This window comes from Poecilia mexicana, unplaced genomic scaffold, assembly GCF_051168715.1.
Source record: "Poecilia mexicana isolate PSO_F unplaced genomic scaffold, ASM5116871v1 scaffold_19, whole genome shotgun sequence".
Lineage (NCBI taxonomy): Eukaryota > Metazoa > Chordata > Actinopteri > Cyprinodontiformes > Poeciliidae > Poecilia > Poecilia mexicana.
The window spans coordinates 11,690,472-11,711,425 of record NW_028263388.1 but is presented as its reverse complement, the minus strand read 5'-3'; the positions used below and the strand labels follow the sequence as shown (position 1 = coordinate 11,711,425).

The 20,954-nt window shown below is 38.8% G+C and overlaps 2 protein-coding genes across 3 annotated transcripts in view; both read right to left on the bottom strand.

Moving 5' to 3' along the window:
• Positions 1 to 11,197, bottom strand: part of acsf2 (acyl-CoA synthetase family member 2) — a 28,508-nt gene extending 17,311 nt beyond the window's left edge. The window contains exons 1-6 of the mRNA XM_014983976.2: positions 10,855 to 11,197; positions 7,274 to 7,469; positions 4,931 to 5,059; positions 4,268 to 4,321; positions 4,048 to 4,166; positions 725 to 887 (exon numbers count right to left, since the gene is read on the bottom strand). Coding sequence (XP_014839462.2) covers positions 725 to 887; positions 4,048 to 4,166; positions 4,268 to 4,321; positions 4,931 to 5,059; positions 7,274 to 7,469; positions 10,855 to 10,979 — 786 coding nt within the window. The 5' untranslated portion in view covers positions 10,980 to 11,197. The remainder of the gene's footprint in view (positions 1 to 724; positions 888 to 4,047; positions 4,167 to 4,267; positions 4,322 to 4,930; positions 5,060 to 7,273; positions 7,470 to 10,854) is intronic.
• Positions 11,198 to 11,763: 566 nt separating this feature from the next.
• Positions 11,764 to 20,621, bottom strand: tap2t (transporter associated with antigen processing, subunit type t, teleost specific). Of its 2 annotated transcripts, none has more exons than XM_014983974.2 (12): positions 20,438 to 20,621; positions 19,072 to 19,607; positions 18,066 to 18,180; positions 17,858 to 17,988; positions 17,488 to 17,693; positions 16,422 to 16,619; positions 16,202 to 16,330; positions 15,923 to 16,114; positions 15,607 to 15,780; positions 14,325 to 14,484; positions 13,887 to 14,023; positions 11,764 to 12,485 (listed from the first exon to the last, which is right to left on the bottom strand). In XM_014983974.2, the coding sequence occupies exons 2-12, from the start codon at positions 19,565 to 19,567 to the stop codon at positions 12,288 to 12,290; spliced, it is 2,136 nt and encodes a 711-aa protein (XP_014839460.2). In that variant the 5' UTR covers positions 19,568 to 19,607; positions 20,438 to 20,621; the 3' UTR covers positions 11,764 to 12,287. The 2 variants fall into 2 exon arrangements, with proteins under 2 accessions (XP_014839460.2, XP_014839461.2); XM_014983975.2 differs by having other exon boundaries at positions 20,393 to 20,476.
• Between the last annotated feature and the right edge of the window lie 333 nt (positions 20,622 to 20,954).

Genomic DNA, 20,954 nt, shown 5'->3' with positions numbered 1-20,954 from the left:
TTACATTAAGTCTTTGAAGCCAGGAATGATAAAATAAAGAGTTTGTGATTAAAGGGAAAATTCACTCATTATATTTCAAGGCGGATGATTAATTTTAAAGCATCTTTCTGATATAAGAGAGCTTCACTACATTGTGATAACTGAAGATTCTGCACTCTTGTTTGGGATGTCACTGATTGGCCCATCTCTGTTAAATGAGGGGAGAGGTAGGCTGGTTCACTATCGCTGTCCCTCTTTACAAGACACGGTTTTCAACGGCTCCCCAACTGCTTCCTCCCCGCTGGACAAATCCTCGTATAATCTGCTCCCTATGAACTCGCTTGAATGTGAGGACCAGGATGAGGAAAGTGAAATACTGTATTTTCCGGACTATAGAGCGCACCAGTATGGTGCCGCACCTACAATTAAAAAAAAAAGAAAAAAAAAAAAAAAAAAAAGAAAACTAGACACGACTGCCAAGTTTGGTGAGTTTTTAAATATGATAAAGCCCCCAAAAAGCCAATTCATTTGATGGAATTAGCACTTTCTTCTTTGATTTCTAATTTTGACTTCCAATGATTCACTTCCTGTTAAAGAGCCCCCTGGTGGTTGAGGAAAAATCCACAGAAAAGCCGCACTGGGCTGCAAGACACATGGTTCCGAAAGTGGCTTATAGTCCGAAAGTGTTTTTGTTCATCAATAGATTAATCTACCACCCGGTTACAAGGAATGGTTTGATAATTACCGAGGTGAACTGGATGTTTATCGGGTCGTCAAAAGAGAGCTTCTTCTGCAGATCCTGCAGCTGCTTCGCATGGCGGCTGTCTCCCGCCTGAATCACGTCGTCAAAGTGAAACATTCCAGGCTGCCTGCTGTCCAGGAGGATCACGGAGCGAAGCTCTGGAAGTCTGACGAGGGGGAAACCGAACAAACACAAACGGTGCGGTTGCGTTTTAAAACGTTTGGGATTCCTGAAACACTTTGGGTGAAGGAGTTTGAAGTTTTAAGGTGAAAACGGCAGATACTGAACAGACTGAAAGGTGTGACAAATGCTTGAGAGCATTTTATTTGCTTACCAGTTCTACTTTTTGATGATTATTTTCAATGTTCTGCCAATCATTCCTTTCCTAAAAGGACGTTTCTGCTAGGTGCCACCAAAAGACCATATGCTAAAGTGCTTTTGTGAACAGCAAAGTTTTCCTTCACGCCGACAACAAACAGCTTTTAAAAACAACATGTGCATCTAATAAGTTACAGCATTGTTGAAAAGATCATTTATTCCATCTATAATGTCATAATAATGCCAGCCTTTTAAGTTTGCTTGATCAAAATTATACATACACAAACACCACCACTAAAATTTAGGTTAAACATTCCTTGCTTAGTTTCACATTATCCACACTTTTTATGCTCATCAACAAGCTTCATCAAATATTGTAGCTGAATATTTGGCCAGGCTAGTTGTTTCCTTGGAAGAATCTGAACAGTGCATTCATTTTTAATAAGGTTGAGGTCAGGGATATCTTGATATCAGTCTGGTTTATCCATTTTAAATAAGTTTTGTTGTGTATTTGGGATCCTTTTGATGCCAAATGTAACAATCCCAGTCTTTTTATTACACTATACGTTTTGCTGTAGGACCTTCGCTCATAATTAGTCGTTGCTTCTGAAGATTTCTATAAACAAAACAAACAAAATAAACTAAGTGTGATCCTGAATGTTGTGATTGCAAAGAATCAAGGGCAGACTTATCTTGTGTTTATATATTTGTAAAAGCGGCTGTAAGGGAAGCTCTTAAGTCATTTTCCCTAATGCTTTTATTACTCTACCAGATCTCCTCTCTCAGGGAACGTTACCAAGACAATTCATCCCCAAGGGGATATTTTCCTACACTGGACTGCATTCGTGTTTAGATGGTGGTAAATACAAAGCAAAAAAAACATATTTTGATTCATGACAGGCTAGAGAAAATAAGTAGAAACCACGGAACAAGCAAGCAGCTGAAACAGATCAAGCCCTACATTAACTTTTAACATTATGTAGAAACATGTTAACCATCTACTCAGTGTGTGTCTTATTAGTGTGCAGCTGTGAGGGGGTGTTGAACAAATCAAAGCCTTATGTAAGAGGTCAAAGGGCAGCCCTCCATAATGAGGAGGTTCTCTGTTCTTCTGGATTCTCCATATGTTGAGTTTTGAAGGTTTGATAACTGTAAGAGTCACCACAGAGGTCGCTGGGTGTTCTTACTGTTAATGTGCTGATAACCCGGACAGATCACAGCATAATCGGTCCCCTTCAGTGATTACTGAACTATCAGAGATAACACAGGAGGTCGTGTCCTGCAGGATGTTTGCAGGTCACTTTGATAGGACTAACTGGGCTAAAAATAAACTTAGACCTGAAACGCTGAAACACAGGCTGAGTGAACCTTTAACACACAAATAGACGTACAAGAGCAATCATACAAAGTCTGAGCAGAAAAAAAGAAAATTGGTCAACTCGTGACGATGTGAACTTTGATGGCCAAACGATTTTACTTAAAGAACCAGAATAAACCAGTATTTCATGAGGCATTGATCTACAGTTCTTTGCAAAAGTCTCCAAACCTCTACAGATTTTTCACATAACTAAAAATCTTCATGTGCGTAGTGGATTTGGATTTTACGTAATAGATGAACACAAAGCGGAAGGAAAACAATGAATGGTTGAATGATTTATTTATTTTTTTTATAAAAATCTGAAAAGTGTGGCCTACATTTAGACAGGTTGAACTGCCTTTTATTACAGACGTCGTTTGCAGTCTTGACTAAAAGTCTCTATAGTAACTTCAAGTCTTGCCACAGAGGAGGCAGATTAGCCCTAAACTATGATCTGTGTGTCAGAATATGGACTCATTTCCCACCAAAGCCATAGCATGTGCTCAGTTTGACACAAAACCGTCTTTGTGCTCTCTGTAGCGTAGAAACCACAGCTTACGGCTCATCAAATAAAGTACAACAAGAGATGAGTTGAGAAGAATATTTAACTTATGTGAGATCTTAAACCTTGTGACGAAGGAAGAAATTCACATTTTTCATTGATGTTTTACAGCAAAGTTTGAACATATTGCTCAGGATACCTCCAGGACGTTTTGAAAAGGGTGACCTGACGGTTTGCACCCCAATTTCAAAAGCCACACAAGACGATTTATTGCATCATCGTCTCATAACGGAGGTTGGAAGGTGGGCATTCAAAAGTAGCATGATCTCAAAGGTTAAAACAAACGATTTAAGCAAAAATAAATATACAAATGCTTCAACTTCCTCTCACTTAAAATTCACATTCAGAAAAATTATGTACACTGCTCAAAAAAATAAAGGGAACACTCAAATAACACATCCTAGATCTGAATGAATGAAATATTCTCATTGAATACTTTGTTCTCTACATAGTTGAATGTGCTGACAACAAAATCACACAAAAATCATCAATGGAAATCAAATTTATTAACCAATGGAGGCCTGGATTTGGAGCCACACACAAAATTAAAGTGAAATGTTCCCTTTATTTTTTTGAGCAGTATATATCTGAAGTGCTAGTGGTAAAAAAAAAAAAAAAGAAAAATATCAAGCAGATCTCAACATGCTCTGGCTGAAGGCCAAATTGAAATTGAAGATGCTGAAATTATGGATGTATTTTAAAGAAAATGTATACACAGTCTCTGCAGAGTAGTGTTTAATGAGACTGAAATAGTGTTGGTCAGTCACAGATATGTTTTATTTTAAACCACATTGATGTCAGTTAACCACTATCTATACTTTTATTCCAAGATTTTTCTGAAACTCTGCGTATCGCGGCCTCTCTTGATCAGAAAACCACGGTAAAAAAAAAAAAAGATTGCAAATTTCAGTGAGATGAATAAGTAATTCCTGTGAAACTGTGCAGAAATAAGCCTTTAATAAACTTTTTATCAGTCTACATGCAAACCCTCATGAACTGATTTCTCAATTTATGTAAGATTAGAAAGAAAGAGAACAAACTGTTGAAATGTGAGGGTTGGAGACTTAATGTGTGAACGCCGGCTCGTACCTGGCGCTCTTGATGTCTCCTGGGCTGGACGACTCGATTTCAGGACAGATCTTCTTCAGCATGTCGCAGTATTTCTGAGTCCTAAACTCTGTAGGGCACACAATGGCTTGACAGCCAACCTGCAAGGAGACAAAAACAGTATTCATCTCAAAGGACTCCCATTTCTGTTGGTCCAACGCAGGATTATTAATCTGGGTTGAAATAAAATTAAATCATTCACCTTCCGTAGGGCGTACTCCACTTCCATCTGTTGGTATGCTGGGTTTACAGACACCTGGAGAGAATAAGGATAACTGAAGACGTGATTTAGTTCATTACTTTTTCAGTACCATCACTACATGGGAGAGCATTAATTAGAGAAGCAACCATAGGCTCCTTAATTAATAACTTTGGAGAAGCTATAACTTTCTGTTGGAGCTATTCGTTCAACACTCAACAAATCTGTATGTATGGAAAATGAGGCGTTGTTGAAAAAAATAACTGAATGGTTTTCTGATTTTATGCACTGCTTTGTGTTTGTCTGACGCATGAAATCCCAATCCTTTGAGGTTTTTGGTCGTAACTTGACTAAAAAAAATAAAAAATAAGCTCAGGGAGCGCCGGTACTTTCTCAACGCATTTGGCGCAAAAGAAGAATCACTTTTTTCGTTTAACCCATTTAATGTGCAGTAGCAGCTGTTTCTTAGCCTGAATGTTTTTGAATGTTTACGCAGAACAAGTGTTTACATCCTGCAGAGCTCCTAGCTACACAGCTGTAGAATCACAGAAGCTTGTGTTGATGGAGATTTACTAAGCTGATAACTAAACGTCCTCCTTCATCACAGAGAAACATGTTGGTGATTAGAATGCTCGGTTTTTGTTTCCCTCTGCAGCCTGGATTTACCTGAATAATCCCAGCTTTAGCAGTTGCAAACTGGAACAGGATCCATTCATAAGTGTTCGGCCCCCACATGCCGAGTCGGTCTCCTTTCTTGAGCCCAAGAGCCAGAAGTCCTGCAGCAGCCCGGTCCACCTGCAGAGGCACCAAAATGAGCTCAACCTGGCCGGTCCCCTGCATTACACACTGCATCGATACTGATTTTTTAATGTTAAAAGAAATATGCAAGAAATATATCGACATGGGTGTAATTAATTCAAATAATACACGAGTTTCAGTCTTTTATTTAAGCTTCTGTTTTTATAATACATTCAGACTAATAAAGCAGCATGTGGCTTGGATACCTTGAGTCAGGGTTCAAACATTTCAACAACTATTAGAAAACAGTGAAGTTAAAGGTTTAACTTTATTAAATCTTGAACTTTAAAAGATTAAGTTCCACAGGACTGCGGGATGTTCCAGAAGGAACAAGGATGTTCCTTGTTTGACATTAACTGAGCCACACGCTGATCAAAGTCTAGACACGTTCTGACGGCGGCTAATTTAGGAGATTATTTCTATTCTGGTGCTTTTCACCGCAGTTCACCATGTCGTCCTGTTTAACAGACACAAAGACTTGATTCACTGGGGTTGTTTACAATGGGTTTTATCCTGCCTTTCAGAGAGATCCGTAAAGTCTGCCTTAATCAAATTATATCTTATGGCGCACCTCAAGGATCTGTCTTTAGCCCTATTCTGTTCACTGTTTAAATCATGTCTCTTGCTATCTCAGTTCTTTTAAACCTCCTGAGTTTTATTTTCATCACAACCAGTTGTTGGTTTTACAGAGGAGTTACTTTCCATACAGGATATAATGCATAAAATCATATCTTTGAATATTTAATATAAATTTTTTTGATGTTCTGAAACTCTTCACAATAAACAGAAGAAATCTGGACAAAATAAATACTTTTTCACAGCACTGTACGTATCCAGTTGTATATTTCTTTTTCTTCCAAATAAATTACAGAAATCGCAGATTTTACTCAAATTCCCGGATCCTACTGAAAGCTGGACGACTGAAAGTTTTCAATTAAATGGAGAAAAAAATGGAGGTACTTATTTTTTCACCAGAGAACATAACTGTAAGGATAAAGCAGATCCTTCAGGCTGTTGGTTGTTTGGTTAAGTCTTCAGTTAAAAACAATAACCTTCAAATCAAGTTTTACACTTGAGAATTATGCAAAAGCATTGGTTTGATTTTGCTTCTACTACTTCAGAAATATTCCTGAACTTATTATTTCTAGTCTTGAGATGTAATTTCTATCTGACTTCACTGCTAAGGCCGCTTCATGGGTTTTGTTATTGAGTGCATTTCAGGATCCTTGTTTTGCCCTGGAGAGCGCTACATGGACAGACACCGGCTTACATCTCTGAATCACTACATCTCTGCACCCCCATCAGGGCTCTGTGAGCAAAGCCTGCTGATTTTCCCCCATCCAAAACTGAAAGTTAAAGGAGACGGAGCTTTTTTTCTTCTGTGGCTCCAAGACTTTGGAATTTCCCTCCTCTGTTTCTGAGATCAGCAAACTCAGAGGCTTCCTTAAAAGGTCAGCTAAAACTTCTCTAAAGCACTTTGTGATTTTTATCTTGAAAGATGCTATATAAAGAACCTTCTATTTACTTACATGTAGGGTTAATTCATTCCTCTTTTGCACTTAAAGAAGCAGTGTTGAGCTTTACATCACGGTATAATGTTATTACTTCATCAAAAACATTCCTCGTTGCTCTGATTCTTAATATATGTTTGAGAAATACTTGAATCTTCCGAGCCTCCGCCTCACAGAGCGGCTCTCCCCCAACCAGCTCCTTCAGACTAGCCAGCAGCAATTAGCAAACACCTGGTGGAACTGCAGATCAACTGAGCTCATTATTCGAGCTACTTCTCAATGAAGCGCTGGTAAAAATGTTAAAGGGTTAACAGAGGCGCCACGTTGTGATGACTTCCTGAGGGAGGAGTTTCAGAAAGAGCAGGAGTCTCTAAAGAGACAGAGGCCCAATTTTTAAAGAATTAAATTACTAAGTCAAATTAGACATAAACCAACTGTCTAAATTAACTTTAGACAGTTAGTTACAATCAAGTAACATAGTTAACATAGTTACTTGATTGTGCAATAAAATGTCACTATATACCTGAAAAATACATATCACTGCCACTTTAAAATAAATATTTTTCCATGCTGAGTTGACACAAGGAACAAAGTTGCCATTGCCCAGATAAGCGTTTCTACAAACATCCAGTGTCTTCCTGTGGTACGTTTAGCGTCTTTGGATGTGTTGGAAACAAGGACATTTATTGGAGAGACTCACATCTTGTTGAAACTCTGCGTAGGTTTTGCGGACTCCGTCTTGCAGAAATACCACGGCCTCCCTGTCGGGCCAGCGATCCACGGACTTCTGCAGGGCCTCTGCCACCGTGTCGTGAAGCAGCGCTGTGGACGACGTGCCGTGAACGTAGCTGGTGGTGAGAGTGGGGACGACGGGGGGAGAGTCCACATGGATGTTCCTGAGCCGGAGACGAGAAGCAGAAGATGCTTAGACATTTTGGACCCTGATAGTGAAATACTTAATCTGTGTGATGCAGCAAGTGCAGATGAGTGAAGTCTAACAGGAGGTGAGTCAGTGTTTTAGATAAACACAACCAAACCGGTCAGACTGGACAGAAAACTGTCCGGCTTATATGTCTCTGCCCCCACACACCAGCAGGCACGAAGAGAAGATGGCGCCTTCAGTCCATATTGTTCTGAACAGAGTCCAGACAATGAAGTGTATCAGAAGAGAATCTACTTAGAATAACCAACAACTATGTCATACCATGTATTACGGTATGCATCAGTGATGTAGATATTTAAGGCAGGAAATATATAATAAATAGTTCATGTCTTTATCTCATTTGATGTCATTCTAAAGTATGTAATTAAGATATGGATGTCAGAATAGTCTGCAATTGATCATTGTTGAACCTGGACCACCTGCCCTGATGTCCCCAACATCTGGACAGGAATCAGTCGACTCAGGTCTCCTTAATCAGAACATACACATACAATTTCTGAAACTTTGACATTTCCTTTGGTAAAATCTCAAAGTTTGTCAAACTTTGACATTTGGTCAAAGTTTGTAACGATAAACACATAATAAAAAAAAGAAGTAATAGAAACTCACCAAGAATTAAGTCAAATGTGAAAGAAATTTTCCATTTTTGCTAAAGAAACATTTATATGACAAACACTCCAGCATCACACCCTGACCACTAAACTCCTCACCGTTCCTTAAACTCAGACCTTTGTGACTGGAAACTTTATAAGTTTTAATTTTTTTGGACTTTTCTCAACTTTTAGTGCAAACTATTGTATTTGTTGTTATCCATCTTTTTATATCACAATGTACAGATAATATACATATACAGCTAATGCAAATAACCATTTTCACTTATTATCTCATATCTTTGTGATCATTGTTTTTCCTCTTAAAAAAATGTGTCAATTGTTGTGCTAAAGATTAGTGAGCCTTTAAGTAACATCTGAAAAACTATTGAAATTTTATTGAAATGAAAACAAACCCTGGACAGAAAAACTTCTGTAATGATTAAAGATGAGGTTCAATAACAGGATGTTCTGCTAACCAGGCTGAAAGCCCCTAATAGGATTCAATCAACTCCCTCCATTTATTTGAGACTTAAACCTCATTAGAGCTCCAACAATAGAAATATAAAAGCTCAACAATGTTTCAGGGAATAGATAGAAAATATTTTTTAAAAACCCATCCAACTCATTGACCCTGAGATGTGACACAGACTTCAGGAGGCCCTGCTTCCTGTACGCCTGGAGGAAGTAGGAGACATTCCTGCTGTCTCTGCAACTTTCAGCTGATTTTAAGTGACCCTCGTTGTTCCCAGTGATTGATTCAGCAGACAGACAAGAAACTAGAGCAGTTATCTTCAGCTTAGTAAAAAGCCTGTAAAAAATGTGGGTGAAAGGTCAACATCAAAGTCCAGTTGGACCTGATTCTAGGTGAACAAGGCAGATTAAACAGTAGATAAACAGATTCCACAGAAGGAAGTCAGAGAGTGGCAAACATTAAAGATTACAATGTAAAACTACGACTCAAATTAAGAAAACTTGGTACTGGAGTTTTTATAAATGTTATAATTTGGTATCTGTTTATGCTTCCTGACAGTTTTGGGTACTGGTCATTTAGTTCCTTTGAAATTCAGTTGATATACAGGTGAGTCTGTTCAAATTAACATTGTGAAAAAGTTGAATATCTTTTTTCAGTCACTTCAGAAAGTGAAACTCGTACTTTACGTAGAATCATCACAAAGAGTGGAACATGTCAACCCTTTATTTCTTGTAATGTTGACCATTATAGCTTGCATATAAAAGTGAAAAGTGTCTCAAAAACAATTTTTAGAAACTCTTGGTGTCACTCTAATCAGCTAATTGACTCAAAATAGCTGCAAAAGTTTCCTGAGCCTCCAAGTCGTCTTTCACTTTTGGTTAATAGGGCACAATCATGGAGGAAGACTGCTGATTGGAGAAGCTGGTTGGGCAAAGAGTGTTTTCTTCAAGCATAAATATGGAAAGTTGAGTGTAAGGAAAAAGTGTGGTAGAAAGAAGGTGTTTTTTCTCTGAAGTCCACCGTCAAAACAGACGTGTACCAGGAAACATCAGGGCACTTTATGTTCCCTTCTCCTGGCAAGATTTATGGCTGATATCGTTGTCTAGCAGGACTTGGGACCGGCCTACACTGTAAAAAGTACCAAAAGTTGGTTCAATGGTCAGACTGGCCTGACATCAACCGCATAAACAAGCTATGGAGTTAATGTCAAGACAAAAATGAGAGACACCAGATCCAACAATCCATTTGACTAGAAAATCACTGTTAAAGCAACCTTGGCTTTTATTTCACCCCAGCAGAACCACAAGCTGATCGCCTCCAGGCCACTGATGCAGTAATTTACCCAGAAGCCTAATCTTTTTAGTGTCTTCAAGAAACAAGAGTTTTAAAAATGGAGCAGTTCAATCAGGAAGAAAGAGGAACTCTGCAGCTAAACAATGTGACTTTTTAAACACTTGGGAACTCAAAGGAAGAAAACTTGGTACTGGAGTTTTTATAAATGCTACAATTTGGTATCTGTTTATGCTTCCTGACAGTTTTGGGTCCTGGTCATTTAAATTTAGTTCCTTTGAAATTTAGTTGGCCTACAGGTGAGTCTGTTCAAATTAACATTGTGAAAAAAGTTTAATATTTTTTTCTTCAATCACTTCAGAAAGTGAAACTCGTACTTTACGTAGAATCATCGCAAAGAGTGAAACGTCACTCTTTGGGTAAAAGAGACAAAGCGCTGATATAGGAGGAACTTATTTTATTTCTATAGATTTAAAAAAAAAAAAAAAACATTAATCGCAATTCGACCAAGACTTTTCACTTCTTAATGTTACTAATATGTTACACATAAAATGTTTTTCAGACTGTGAGGAACGCTTGGCATAAGAGGTGCTGTATGAACATGAATTCATAACCAGGAGGAAGTTTAGTAAAATAAGAACCGAAGCTGCAGCTTGTAACTAAAACAGTTTGATATATGTATTTTTATCCTTTTCCGGGGGGAATTTTTTTTTTTTTTTTTTTTTTGTGGTCGACCCGTCTCCGCTCTGTCTTTCTCGCTTGCAGTAGATTTTATTTATACTATTTTAAAAAGTTGCGCAATTTCTTGGAAGAATGTTTATGAGATGCCAAAGCAGAGGGCTACTTCAGCAGCCGCAAAGTTCCGAGGCGATGTTACGTAAGAAGAAAGTAAACAAATATGTCAACAAACTAATGTCCCTGCTTTTTGCACATGAGCTCTTATTTTAAGTTGTAAACAAATCCCTGGTTCTGGTTGTCCTCACCGAGCTGCAGCAGCAGGTAATCCTGGCTGACGTGTCCACGGTGCTCGGAAAACCCTCAGAGGAGCGGAGAAAGCAGCGGTCCTCCGAAGGAACTGGGAACAAAACCCAGCGGTGGGGATCACCATGGTGTGCAGCTGCAGATAGCTCACCGCGCCCAGACGCACAAAACCTCCGAACCTTCCGCGGGCCGAGAGAGCTGGAGATCCTGCAGACTGAGCCAAGCCGCCCAGGAAACTTCTGCTGCGTTCAGGCTGCAAGCCGTTTCCAGATGCTTTGCTCGAACCTTGATCTCTCAGGTCGGCCTACACGCCTTGATTGATTTTTCATTTAATAGCCCTGACCAGCTGGGGGCGCTGCACAAGCGCTGCAAAGAAACAAGAGACGGGAGTAACTGACAAGAGATAAAGTGGATAAAATTACATCCGGGTTAGGTTTGGTAGCAATATCCGCATGCGAAAAGGTTCTGGTGAGATAAAGATGTCAGTTTAGGGCTCACCGGCAAAACGTTATGTTTGGAGGAAGACTAATGCTACAGAGAGTGAAAAATGGTGGGAGCAACAGCAGACATATTGAAACTCTTGATTGACAAATGCATGAAACTATGTGTAAACACAGGAGAATCATGGAATAAAAGCAACAACCCAATCCAACAATTGCTACCACTGAATACTTTAAATCAAAACATAGTCATGGGTTAGTGTGGTCTAGTCAAAGCCCTGACATATATCCAACTATAAAGATGATATTTTACAGATGTTCTCCATCCAATCTGACTGAGCATGAGTTGTTTTAGAAAGAAGAATGGAGATAAATTAGTTTGTGCACAGAGTGTAGAGACATAAAACTTGCAGCTGGAGCTGAAAGAACAAAGAGGTTCTAGAAAGAACTGACTCAGGAAGGCTTAAGAAAAATGTGTGAACTTTCAGACTTTTATTTGTAAGAACTTCCATAAGAAGAAGGACACGTTACCTCAACTTCACAGTGGTGCATTACTTTGTGCCTCCTGATAAAATACACTGAGGTTTGTCGTAACGAAATAAATGTGAAAAAACGCAAGAGGCTCACAGACACAACTAGACATTATTAGATATGTTTTTGTCTGAAATCATAATATTCTACAAAAAATAATGAGTAACAATTGGGAGACCTTACCTAAATGTACATAGTCACATCATTTATTTTACACTGATGACAATCAGTGAACATCGCCTTGGGTGGTAAAGACGAGAAAACATCAAACATTTCAGCTTTTCTGTCAAATTATTTTAAAGCAGCACATCAAACAATAAACATAAAAAAACAATCATATTTCCCTTCCTAAAACAGTCACTGTTATGTGTTTATTAAATATGCAGCCTCAACCAACCTGTTATTTACAACAGAAGCTTTTTGGCAAAATACAAGATGAGAAGTGTTTGTGAGTCATTTATGTTTTACAAGTTTTCTTCAGAAAACAGCTCCTCCTTCAAACGGAAGTAGCATCCTTTTTTGTTCATGAGTTCCTGGTGGGTCCCCTCCTCTCGGATCGACCCGTCCTCCATGAAAATGATGTGATCCGCTTTCTCCACAATGCTGAGCTGATGAGCCACAATCAGAACTGTCCGTCCGCGAGCCAGAACCTCTTTCAGAACCTGAGGAATGACACCATGAAGGGCAGAGCGTCACTGGATTAGTTCAGTTGTTAGAGCTTTAATGGGATTGGCTGACATTTAGCCAACGAGTCTGTTTGTGCCGCGCTGACATTACTGGCTATTGATTAGATTTAAACTGATGTTTCACAAGAAACGAGGCAATGTAAGTCTCAAACAATCGTTGAACTTGTAATGGTTAAACGCTTTTTTAGAAATAAATATTTTCAAATGAGATTTTTTGGTAACACTTTATTTGAAGGGGTGTGCATAAGACTGACATGACACCGTCACAAACATGACATAACACCTGTCATGAACATGAACGAGTCTTTATGAATGTCTATGACAGTTGTCATGAAGTGTCATTCGGTAAATAATGACACTTTTAATGCAAAGTTGCTCTAAAAGCTGCATTTTTATCCATTAAAAGTGTCAACTTTGCATGATTTTGTAAATAATGACAATTTAATGCAAAGTTGGCATTTTTAATATTAGTAAGGTATTACTAATATTAAGGTATCAGTAATCAGTAACTAATATCAAGGTATTAGTAAGAGATTAGAAATTATAATCACTAGCTGCATTTCCACTGACTATAAAATTGAGCAAACTGAAATTACGAAAATGAATTAGCTTAATAGAAACACGGCAGTTTAAAAAAAAAAAAAACTCACATTTTTTGATAGTGTCTTTGCACTAGGATGAAATATTTTTTTTGTTTTTTTTGCTGAATCAAAATTAGTTTATTTCACAAAACTGCAATGGAAACACTTTTGTGAACCACACAAGTCATGTGATCAACAACCGGATATTACTACTGGCAGAAAAGACAAAAAAGACAAAAGGAAGTGGTAGGAGGATTATGGCGCCGGTATGTTTTTAATGAATATACTCACATTAAATTTTAAATGTTTTTCCTATTTAATGAAAATATACAGCAATGGAAAACTGTGCTTTTTTTTTTTTACTTTACTGGAATATCAAAAATATTTTTGCTCACAAATGGAAAAGCATCTACAGTAAGTATTTAAGTATTTAAGGATTTTCTATTTTTAACTCTTTTGTGATGAATATGCATCAATTCATTTTAACCTGGCTGAATTGAAGGTAAAACTAGGTCTTGTTAAGGATCAATTATGTTCAGCTGGTAAGTGCGTACAATTATTGGGTTCTAGCAAATACTTTTATTGACTAAATCTCATTCTTATCTTAGAAAAACAGCAAAAGGTCTGAAACACGATGAACTTCAGTCTTCTTTTTTCATACTTTTCCAGGCCTGGAAACTACTGAAATTAAATTCCAGATTTCTTGTGCCTGCATTTTGACCTTGTCCCAATGAGACGATCTGATCTGATCTACAGAAGCATCTGCATCATTCCCAGGACCGTGTTTTGTACTCACCGCCTTCTCTGCATCTACATCCAGTTTGCTTGTGGCCTCGTCCAGGATGACGACCTGGGGATCTCGAACCAGAGCTCTGATGATGGCGAGGCTCTGCTTCTGTCCTTCTGACAGTTTGCCTCCACACTCTCCAATATCTGGACAAAGAAAAATATGTTAGCTGCTCCATAGGGAAAGTGTCCTTTAGTCTCTATGATCAGTGCTTTGAGCGATTTACATTACAATCATACACTTTATGAATCAATTTTAAATTTGGCATGACTGCCCATCTAAAGTAAAAGGCTAACTTCACCAACTGCTTGACCAACTTCAACCTCAATTAACGCTACAACAGTAGAAAAATGTTGGAAAAGTAGCTTAAAACTATCATGATTTCTAAGACACAATAAAAAGATGCAAATATTATCACAAAATCAGGTAAATGCAGCAGCTCTCTACCAGAGTCATAGCCATTCTCCATTTCAGAGATGAACTTGTGTACGTTGATCCTCTTTGCAACTTCTTCCACCTTCTCCAGAGGGCGCTCCTCTAGCCCATACTCTATGTTGTACTTCAGAGAACCAGAAAACAGCACAGGATTCTGGGAAACCAGTGCTACCTATGAAAACAACAAACGGCGTCAGTGCATTTCTCACGAGTTGAGCTATTTGTCCCGTTCTGTCCTCTGATTCTGGAATTTTACCAAAGTCTCAGTCCAAACTGATGATACTTTCAGCATTGAGTACCCCTCTGTAAGCATTATGAGTTTTCTTCTTATGACTATAAAGAAAAGTAACTATATGAATCTACCGGTTTGTTTTCATAGAAAATCTCCTTTATATAAACAATCATTTCTTTATAGCCTCAAATATCAGACAATTTCATGACTTTAGTGTGCATAAGTATTACATAGTTGCAGATTATTTATATACATTTGTATTCATGTTTATTGGCCGGGTCCAAGCTAAAAATGTAAGAAATCTGTTGGTCACATTGGGATTGTTTTCTGCTTGCTTGGCCCTAAATGTTAACAGTTCAGTCAATAAATCGGAAATCCTATATTTTCCGATCAGTGAACACATAATTTCTAAGCTCTAAGAAGTTCAAGAAGCTATCTGAAAGGAAAAGTTATTTTCACTGAGAGTTATCCTCTCTATATTAGGGAGCAGAAACTCCGGATCTGGAAATGCTGAAAATATTCTGGAAATGTCACATTAAAGGTAAAAACCACTATCCTCTAAGAATCCACATTGTTGTAGTAATGCTAACCAAGCTAAAGGTGCCTATCAATAATAAAATAAGCTTTAAAATCCCAGCTCTGTAATAATTTTCTTTGCTTTAAAATACTGATTATAAATATTAATTAACTGCGACTTTTCTCTCACATAATTGAGTGATTTCGCCTCTAAACCTTCACATTTTACATAAAAAATTCAGACCCAGACTACCAGAGCTCTCCAGCTTTTTCCAGCGTCATTTTAGTAATTATGCTTTAAACAAAAAACCTCAAGTAACCTGAAAAATAAAAAATAAAAAATCTCAAACTCAAAGGAAGATAAGCTGGATGGATGGATGTTCAAACCATAGAAAAGGGAAAATAATTTTTTTTGCAAATACAAATATTTTCCACACTCTGGTTTGATTAAAGTCTACAAGGTGATGCCTCATCAATGCTTTGTGTCATTCAGGTTGACTTCATGTTAGAGTTTAAAAAATAAATGCTAAAGGTTACCAACTGTACCTTCTGATGGAAGTACTTCTTCTGGTAGCGGTGCAGCGGCTCCCCGTCTAGCAGGATCTGACCCTCCTGAGGCTCATACAGCCTCTTCAGGAGGCTGACGCAGGAACTCTTCCCACCACCGGAGGGACCCACCAGAGCCGTGATCTTCCCTGGGCAGATGTCCAACGACACCGACTGAAGAGGGAAAACAACAACAGTGAGGATCCGTTCTGCTTCTGGTGCTCAACGACGTTAAATCTGCAAGCTTCAGTAACGTAAATTTAAGATTTATTAGGACTTTTTAAACCAAGCCGAAGCCTGAGCTTGAGAAAGTTACCTTTAGAGCTGGTTTACCAGAGGGAGCAGAGGGATAACTGAAACTGATATTTTGGAAAACTATTCTCCCATCCAGCTTCTTAGGAGCCAAGTCTCCTCCCTCTTTGCTTTTCGGTGTCCTGTCCAGGTAACTCAGCACTTTGGAAATGACTCCCACTGTGGACATCGTCTCTCCGTAGCAATACATGATCTCCTGTGACAAGGAGAACTTCTTCATCAGTGAAATCCAGGATAATGGACTCACATCTCAAACATATGGTGCACGTTTCACTGAGCTCACCCGCAGATTGACTGACATCGGCTTCTGGTACAAGAAAAAGGACACCAGACTACCGATGCTGAGCTGACCGGCAGAAATGAGGCTTCGGGCTTGAATCAGCATAAATATCTTTATACCCAGAGACACCAGCTGAATGCAAAAAGTACGCAGAGGAATTACTCACACAGTTGTAAAAGAAATTTCAAATAACTTTGTGTTTGTTGGTAAAACCAGATCTCACCCTTCGTGTTAGAAGATAAACTGCGCTGTATATGTCTGACTGTCTTTTGATGGCACACAGCTCTTCCAGAGCCACGTGATATCGCCTCAGCTCCTCTTTCTCGGCATTGAAGCTGCGGACCGTTCGGATCCCGCTGATCGTCTGGGAAGCCAGATCTTTGTTCTGAGCGAGGCATTCCTGGGTCCGATCTTTCAGGTCCTGTGTGACACACAGGAAACATCCACCCATTTATTACATTGGAATTTAGTTAATTCTGTGGAAGCACTTTCTCACTTTCTTATCCATTAGCCAACAAAATGAAACATTTCCTGTAGTTTTAAATTTTACGATCGCTGAGTTCAGGAGGGAAATCAGACTCTCCTCTTCACGTCGACCCTCCAGCTCATCACCTTAAAACTCCTTTTGCACTTTTCTCCTTTTACCACCACAAACTTCAATACATCTTAATATGATTTTGATGTGCATTTGCATTGAACACCCTTTACTCTGACAGCCCCAAATAAAATTCAAAGCCATCAACTGCCTTCAAAACTCACCTAATTGGTAAATATTAATTAGATAGATATCTGTATTTAATGCATTGTAAGGAATTGCATGATTATGAAGTAAAAGGACAACGCGTACATAGATGTCAAACTTTTTACAATTAAAAACCTAAGAAGTTTGCAGTGAATATTTACTCAGTCAAGATATAAAATCCTAAGTAGCCGGTTACCTTCAGAAAATGCCTGATTAGTAAATAGATTCCACCTGTGTGTGAAGTTGTGGAGAAGTTTAAAGCAGCCGGGTTCAGTTATAAACCAATATTAGACAGAGATTTGTTCAATCTTGGTATGAAACAGATCCATCAGCTCCAGGGGCAACTGCAAACAGGGATCAGACCAAAAGACCTCAAACTACGGCATCGGCTTTTTTGTTACGGCAGAAGAAGCCCAGATCTGACAACCCATCTCCTGGATGGAGGGCAAGAACATCCAAGGGTTTGCAGGGTAACAAACAGAAAACCTTCCTACAAAAAGCCCCAAAAGGAATTAAAGTGAATCTGAGGTGTATGGCATGAACCCACCTTGGACAGCTTGATGTATTTATTTTGCAACGTGGCCAGGAGCGGCATCTCGATGCAGGTGAGCACGGTCAGCTCCCAGGACAGGCCCAGCATCACTCTGAGCATGAGGAAAGTCTTGACTGTGCTGCGAACTACTGCGTTGGCGTTCAGCGCTACGGTTCGTCCCATCCTGTCAACGTCACTGTGCAGCCGAGAGGACAGTCGTCCTGGACAGAAAAAAGGTCTTGATGAATTACAAAGCGCTGCAAGGTTCCACCGTTAGCAAAGTAAGTTCACAAAGTTCTCAGTCCAGGGTCTCTGAGTCTTCCACTAAAGCATTCAAACACTTTTTAAAAGATGCTCGTAATTACTACATCTGAAAATCTCTCACCTGGGTTGTTCTCCTCAAAGAAGTGCACCTCTTGCTTCAGGAGGTTGTGAAACAGCAGATGTTTCAGTCTCTTGTTCAGTCTGGCCAACGCAGCCATAAAAATTCCTCCTCTCATCCCAGAGAAAAGCGCGCTGTGAGTGCAGGCAGATACATCAGCTTTCAACCAGGTGGACTTCGTTTCAAGCAACAAATTATTGTATTTTATTACCTTCCAGAAGAAATAAGCACTAGATGCCCGACTGCATAACCAAAACCGCTTTGAAGCTGTTTACCGCTGAGCATGTCAATCACTTTTCCCTGATATAAAGGGATGTAAGTATCACCTGGTGAAGGAAAGGAAAAGATTAACATTTACTGTAAGTTGCTTTACTTACTGTAAAAACAATGAATGGCAGCAATGGTTCGTTAATAAAAAAAAAAAAGCATGGTACACCTTCTGGTACCAGAAGTGAAATGAATGTTTTAATGAGCTACGGTTTCAAAACCACCAACATGCTGTTCCTACAGTGTGAAGAAGTTTTACTGGGATTCTAGGAAAGGTGTTCAGTTTGCTATAGCTGTTAGCATATCAGAAAACGTGTTACATGACTGTAAGTAAAAAGTAATGAACGTTTGGTGGAGCATCAACCCCTGATTTCCGCATGAATTGTGTGTCGGTTTTAACGTGTGTCCATTTCGTATGTATATTGGGATGAAGGGTGTAACATTCAGTGTTTAACTGTGTCCAGATAAACACTAAATGTTTAACTGCCCACCATCACCTCATGTCCCACATACATAAGGCATTCAACTCACATAATTCTTTGTCATTTATTTTTCAAGGGTGAAATAACAAGAAATATAAAGGAGGGCAATGCTGAAACACATAACCAGCTAGCATCAGCTACATGTACCCATGTTCCTTTAGGAAGCTAATATAAATTTAGTGGATGTTGCTTGCATATTTTTTCTATAGTCTATGTTTCAAAAAATCCAAAATGTATTACAGTGTATTAATCACTGAGTAATAAAACATCAGCAACAGTAGGAATAATTGTTGCTTTCTTAAGTTTGTATCAAAATAAACTGCATTGCAAAGTTTTTTTTTATTGTTCTTGTGTTTCTGATGGGTAATCATGGCATTTAATCAATATTATCAAACTGTGAGAATCTCTTATCAGTCGATGCATATTAATAAATGTTAGATAAGGTTAATTATCAGAGGTTATACATACAGATGACTCCCATGATGAGGAAGCCAAAAGCTGCGATCAGATGAACAGTGTCTGGTTTGAAGTACGTCAGTACTCTCATGAGCAAACGTTTAGTGTCCAGATTGTCTTTTGTCTTCTGTCCATCTGGAGAAATCCACTTCTCCCACACCAAACAGGCCAACGACGAGGACGCAGCACCCAACAACAGCATTGTGAGATCAGGGGAAGGTTCTGCGGGCCGCTCCGAGGGAGGTGCAGTGAGGATCCGTCCAGTTTCAAACACAGGAGAAACAAGGCAGAGGAGCGCTGCTAACCTATGGAGTACTGCCCGCTGTTTTCCATCTGTTAGCGCTGATATAAAAACATGGAGAAAAAGCCACTTTATCAGTCCAAAGGCCCACACTCCTGCCAGTCCACCACAGCTGGAGCACTTCCACAGCACCAGCCAAGCCCACTGTGCTGAACACAGGAAGGCATCAAGGAGAATGATGGACAGCGCCCATATTATCACCCCCATTACTGTCCGTTGATGGCCGGTCAAACTCCAACGGCTCGAGCTGGTCCAAAAGAGACAAGACATTACATGTACGTCAGCTTTATTTCATGTAGGTTGTATGTAAATATTTTTGACAAATCAAAAATGTGTAATATAAATATTGTCTTCAATGTAACACCCATGTTCTCTTCCATACTCTATATGACTTCCTGTACAGTTTATAGGACCAAGATGGAGGCCTCTGATGCAAGCACTTGAAATTACCCAGAATATTTAATTTCCAGCTTTGTTATTAAAGATGATTCTGCCTTTTGAAAAGTGAAATATTATTTGTCAGAGGAATCAGTGTATTTGTTCAAATTTGAACCAACAGGTGCATCTTAAAAGTCACTGTTTGATGACTAGGTCCATGTTAATTGTATAGAATGTACAAAAATCACAAAACAATATAAAATGACATAAGTCATAGTGTGAACATTCACACATTTCCCCTAATATAACCTAGTTTTTCATGCTCCCGAACAGAAAAATATGTAAACTAGATTGCATACTTATTTTTTTTTAACATGGAGCGTTTGTTTTTATAGTCTTCATGTTAAAAACTTTGCACGCAGTCAGTTGTTAGGATCACAGACAGCAAATTTTAGTCGTACCGTGTTAGCAAAGAAAACCCAGCATTCTATAGTAATAAGGAGTCATTTGCTACCTTTATTAAACCTATGCACTAAACCAAAGCCTAGTTAAATGTACTGCAGTGCTCATCTTCCATTTTAGCTAGAAAGCGTCAACCTTCAGCTACAAAATATGCATTATGTTCCATAAACCTGTTAGCAATTTAACATTTACCTGAAGCCCACAGTAGGATTTAAACACGTATTTCGAGTAACGTACCGTTCTCCAATGCCTAGCCACAGGCAGCTAGCTGCTAACTTACTTTCGGTTTCACTTTTACCTTCAGTTGATTCATGGTTGTTTGCTAATTATCAGGGAACATTAAACAACACAAAACAACTGTTTATAAACAGATGTCTTAATTTGACTCGGTTGTTTATTGCTCCTCAACAGTAATAAAGTTTTAAATTAAAGTTTTGGCAGTTGCAGCCGAGCAACTGAGTTATTCACAATTCAACCACAAGATGGCGGCAATGTACAATATATCCAGAAGAATATATATTGTACGCTGTACAGAACCTTCCCTATAATTTACAAAAATTAAATTGAATTAAAATTGAACCACCTTTCAGCTATAGCTGCAGCTCTTCTGGAGTATGTCTCTGCCAGATTTGTATATTTAGACACTAACATTTCCTCGGTTCTTCTCGACAGAACAACTCGAACTCACTCAGACTGAATGGAAAACATCTGAACAGCAACGTTCAAATCTGTCCACATGTTCTCAGGTGGGTTT

Excerpts from the sequence above, each read along its gene's own strand:
- tap2t (XM_014983974.2), bottom strand. The coding sequence starts at position 19,567 with ATGGGGGTGATAATATGGGCGCTGTCCATCATTCTCCTTGATGCCTTC. Across the intron at positions 17,989-18,065 it reads GTGCTTATTTCTTCTGGAAG|CGCGCTTTTCTCTGGGATGA; the intron begins GTAATAAAATAC and ends CTGCACTCACAG. Across the intron at positions 14,485-15,606 it reads AGAAGTACTTCCATCAGAAG|GTAGCACTGGTTTCCCAGAA; the intron begins GTACAGTTGGTA and ends TTGTTTTCATAG.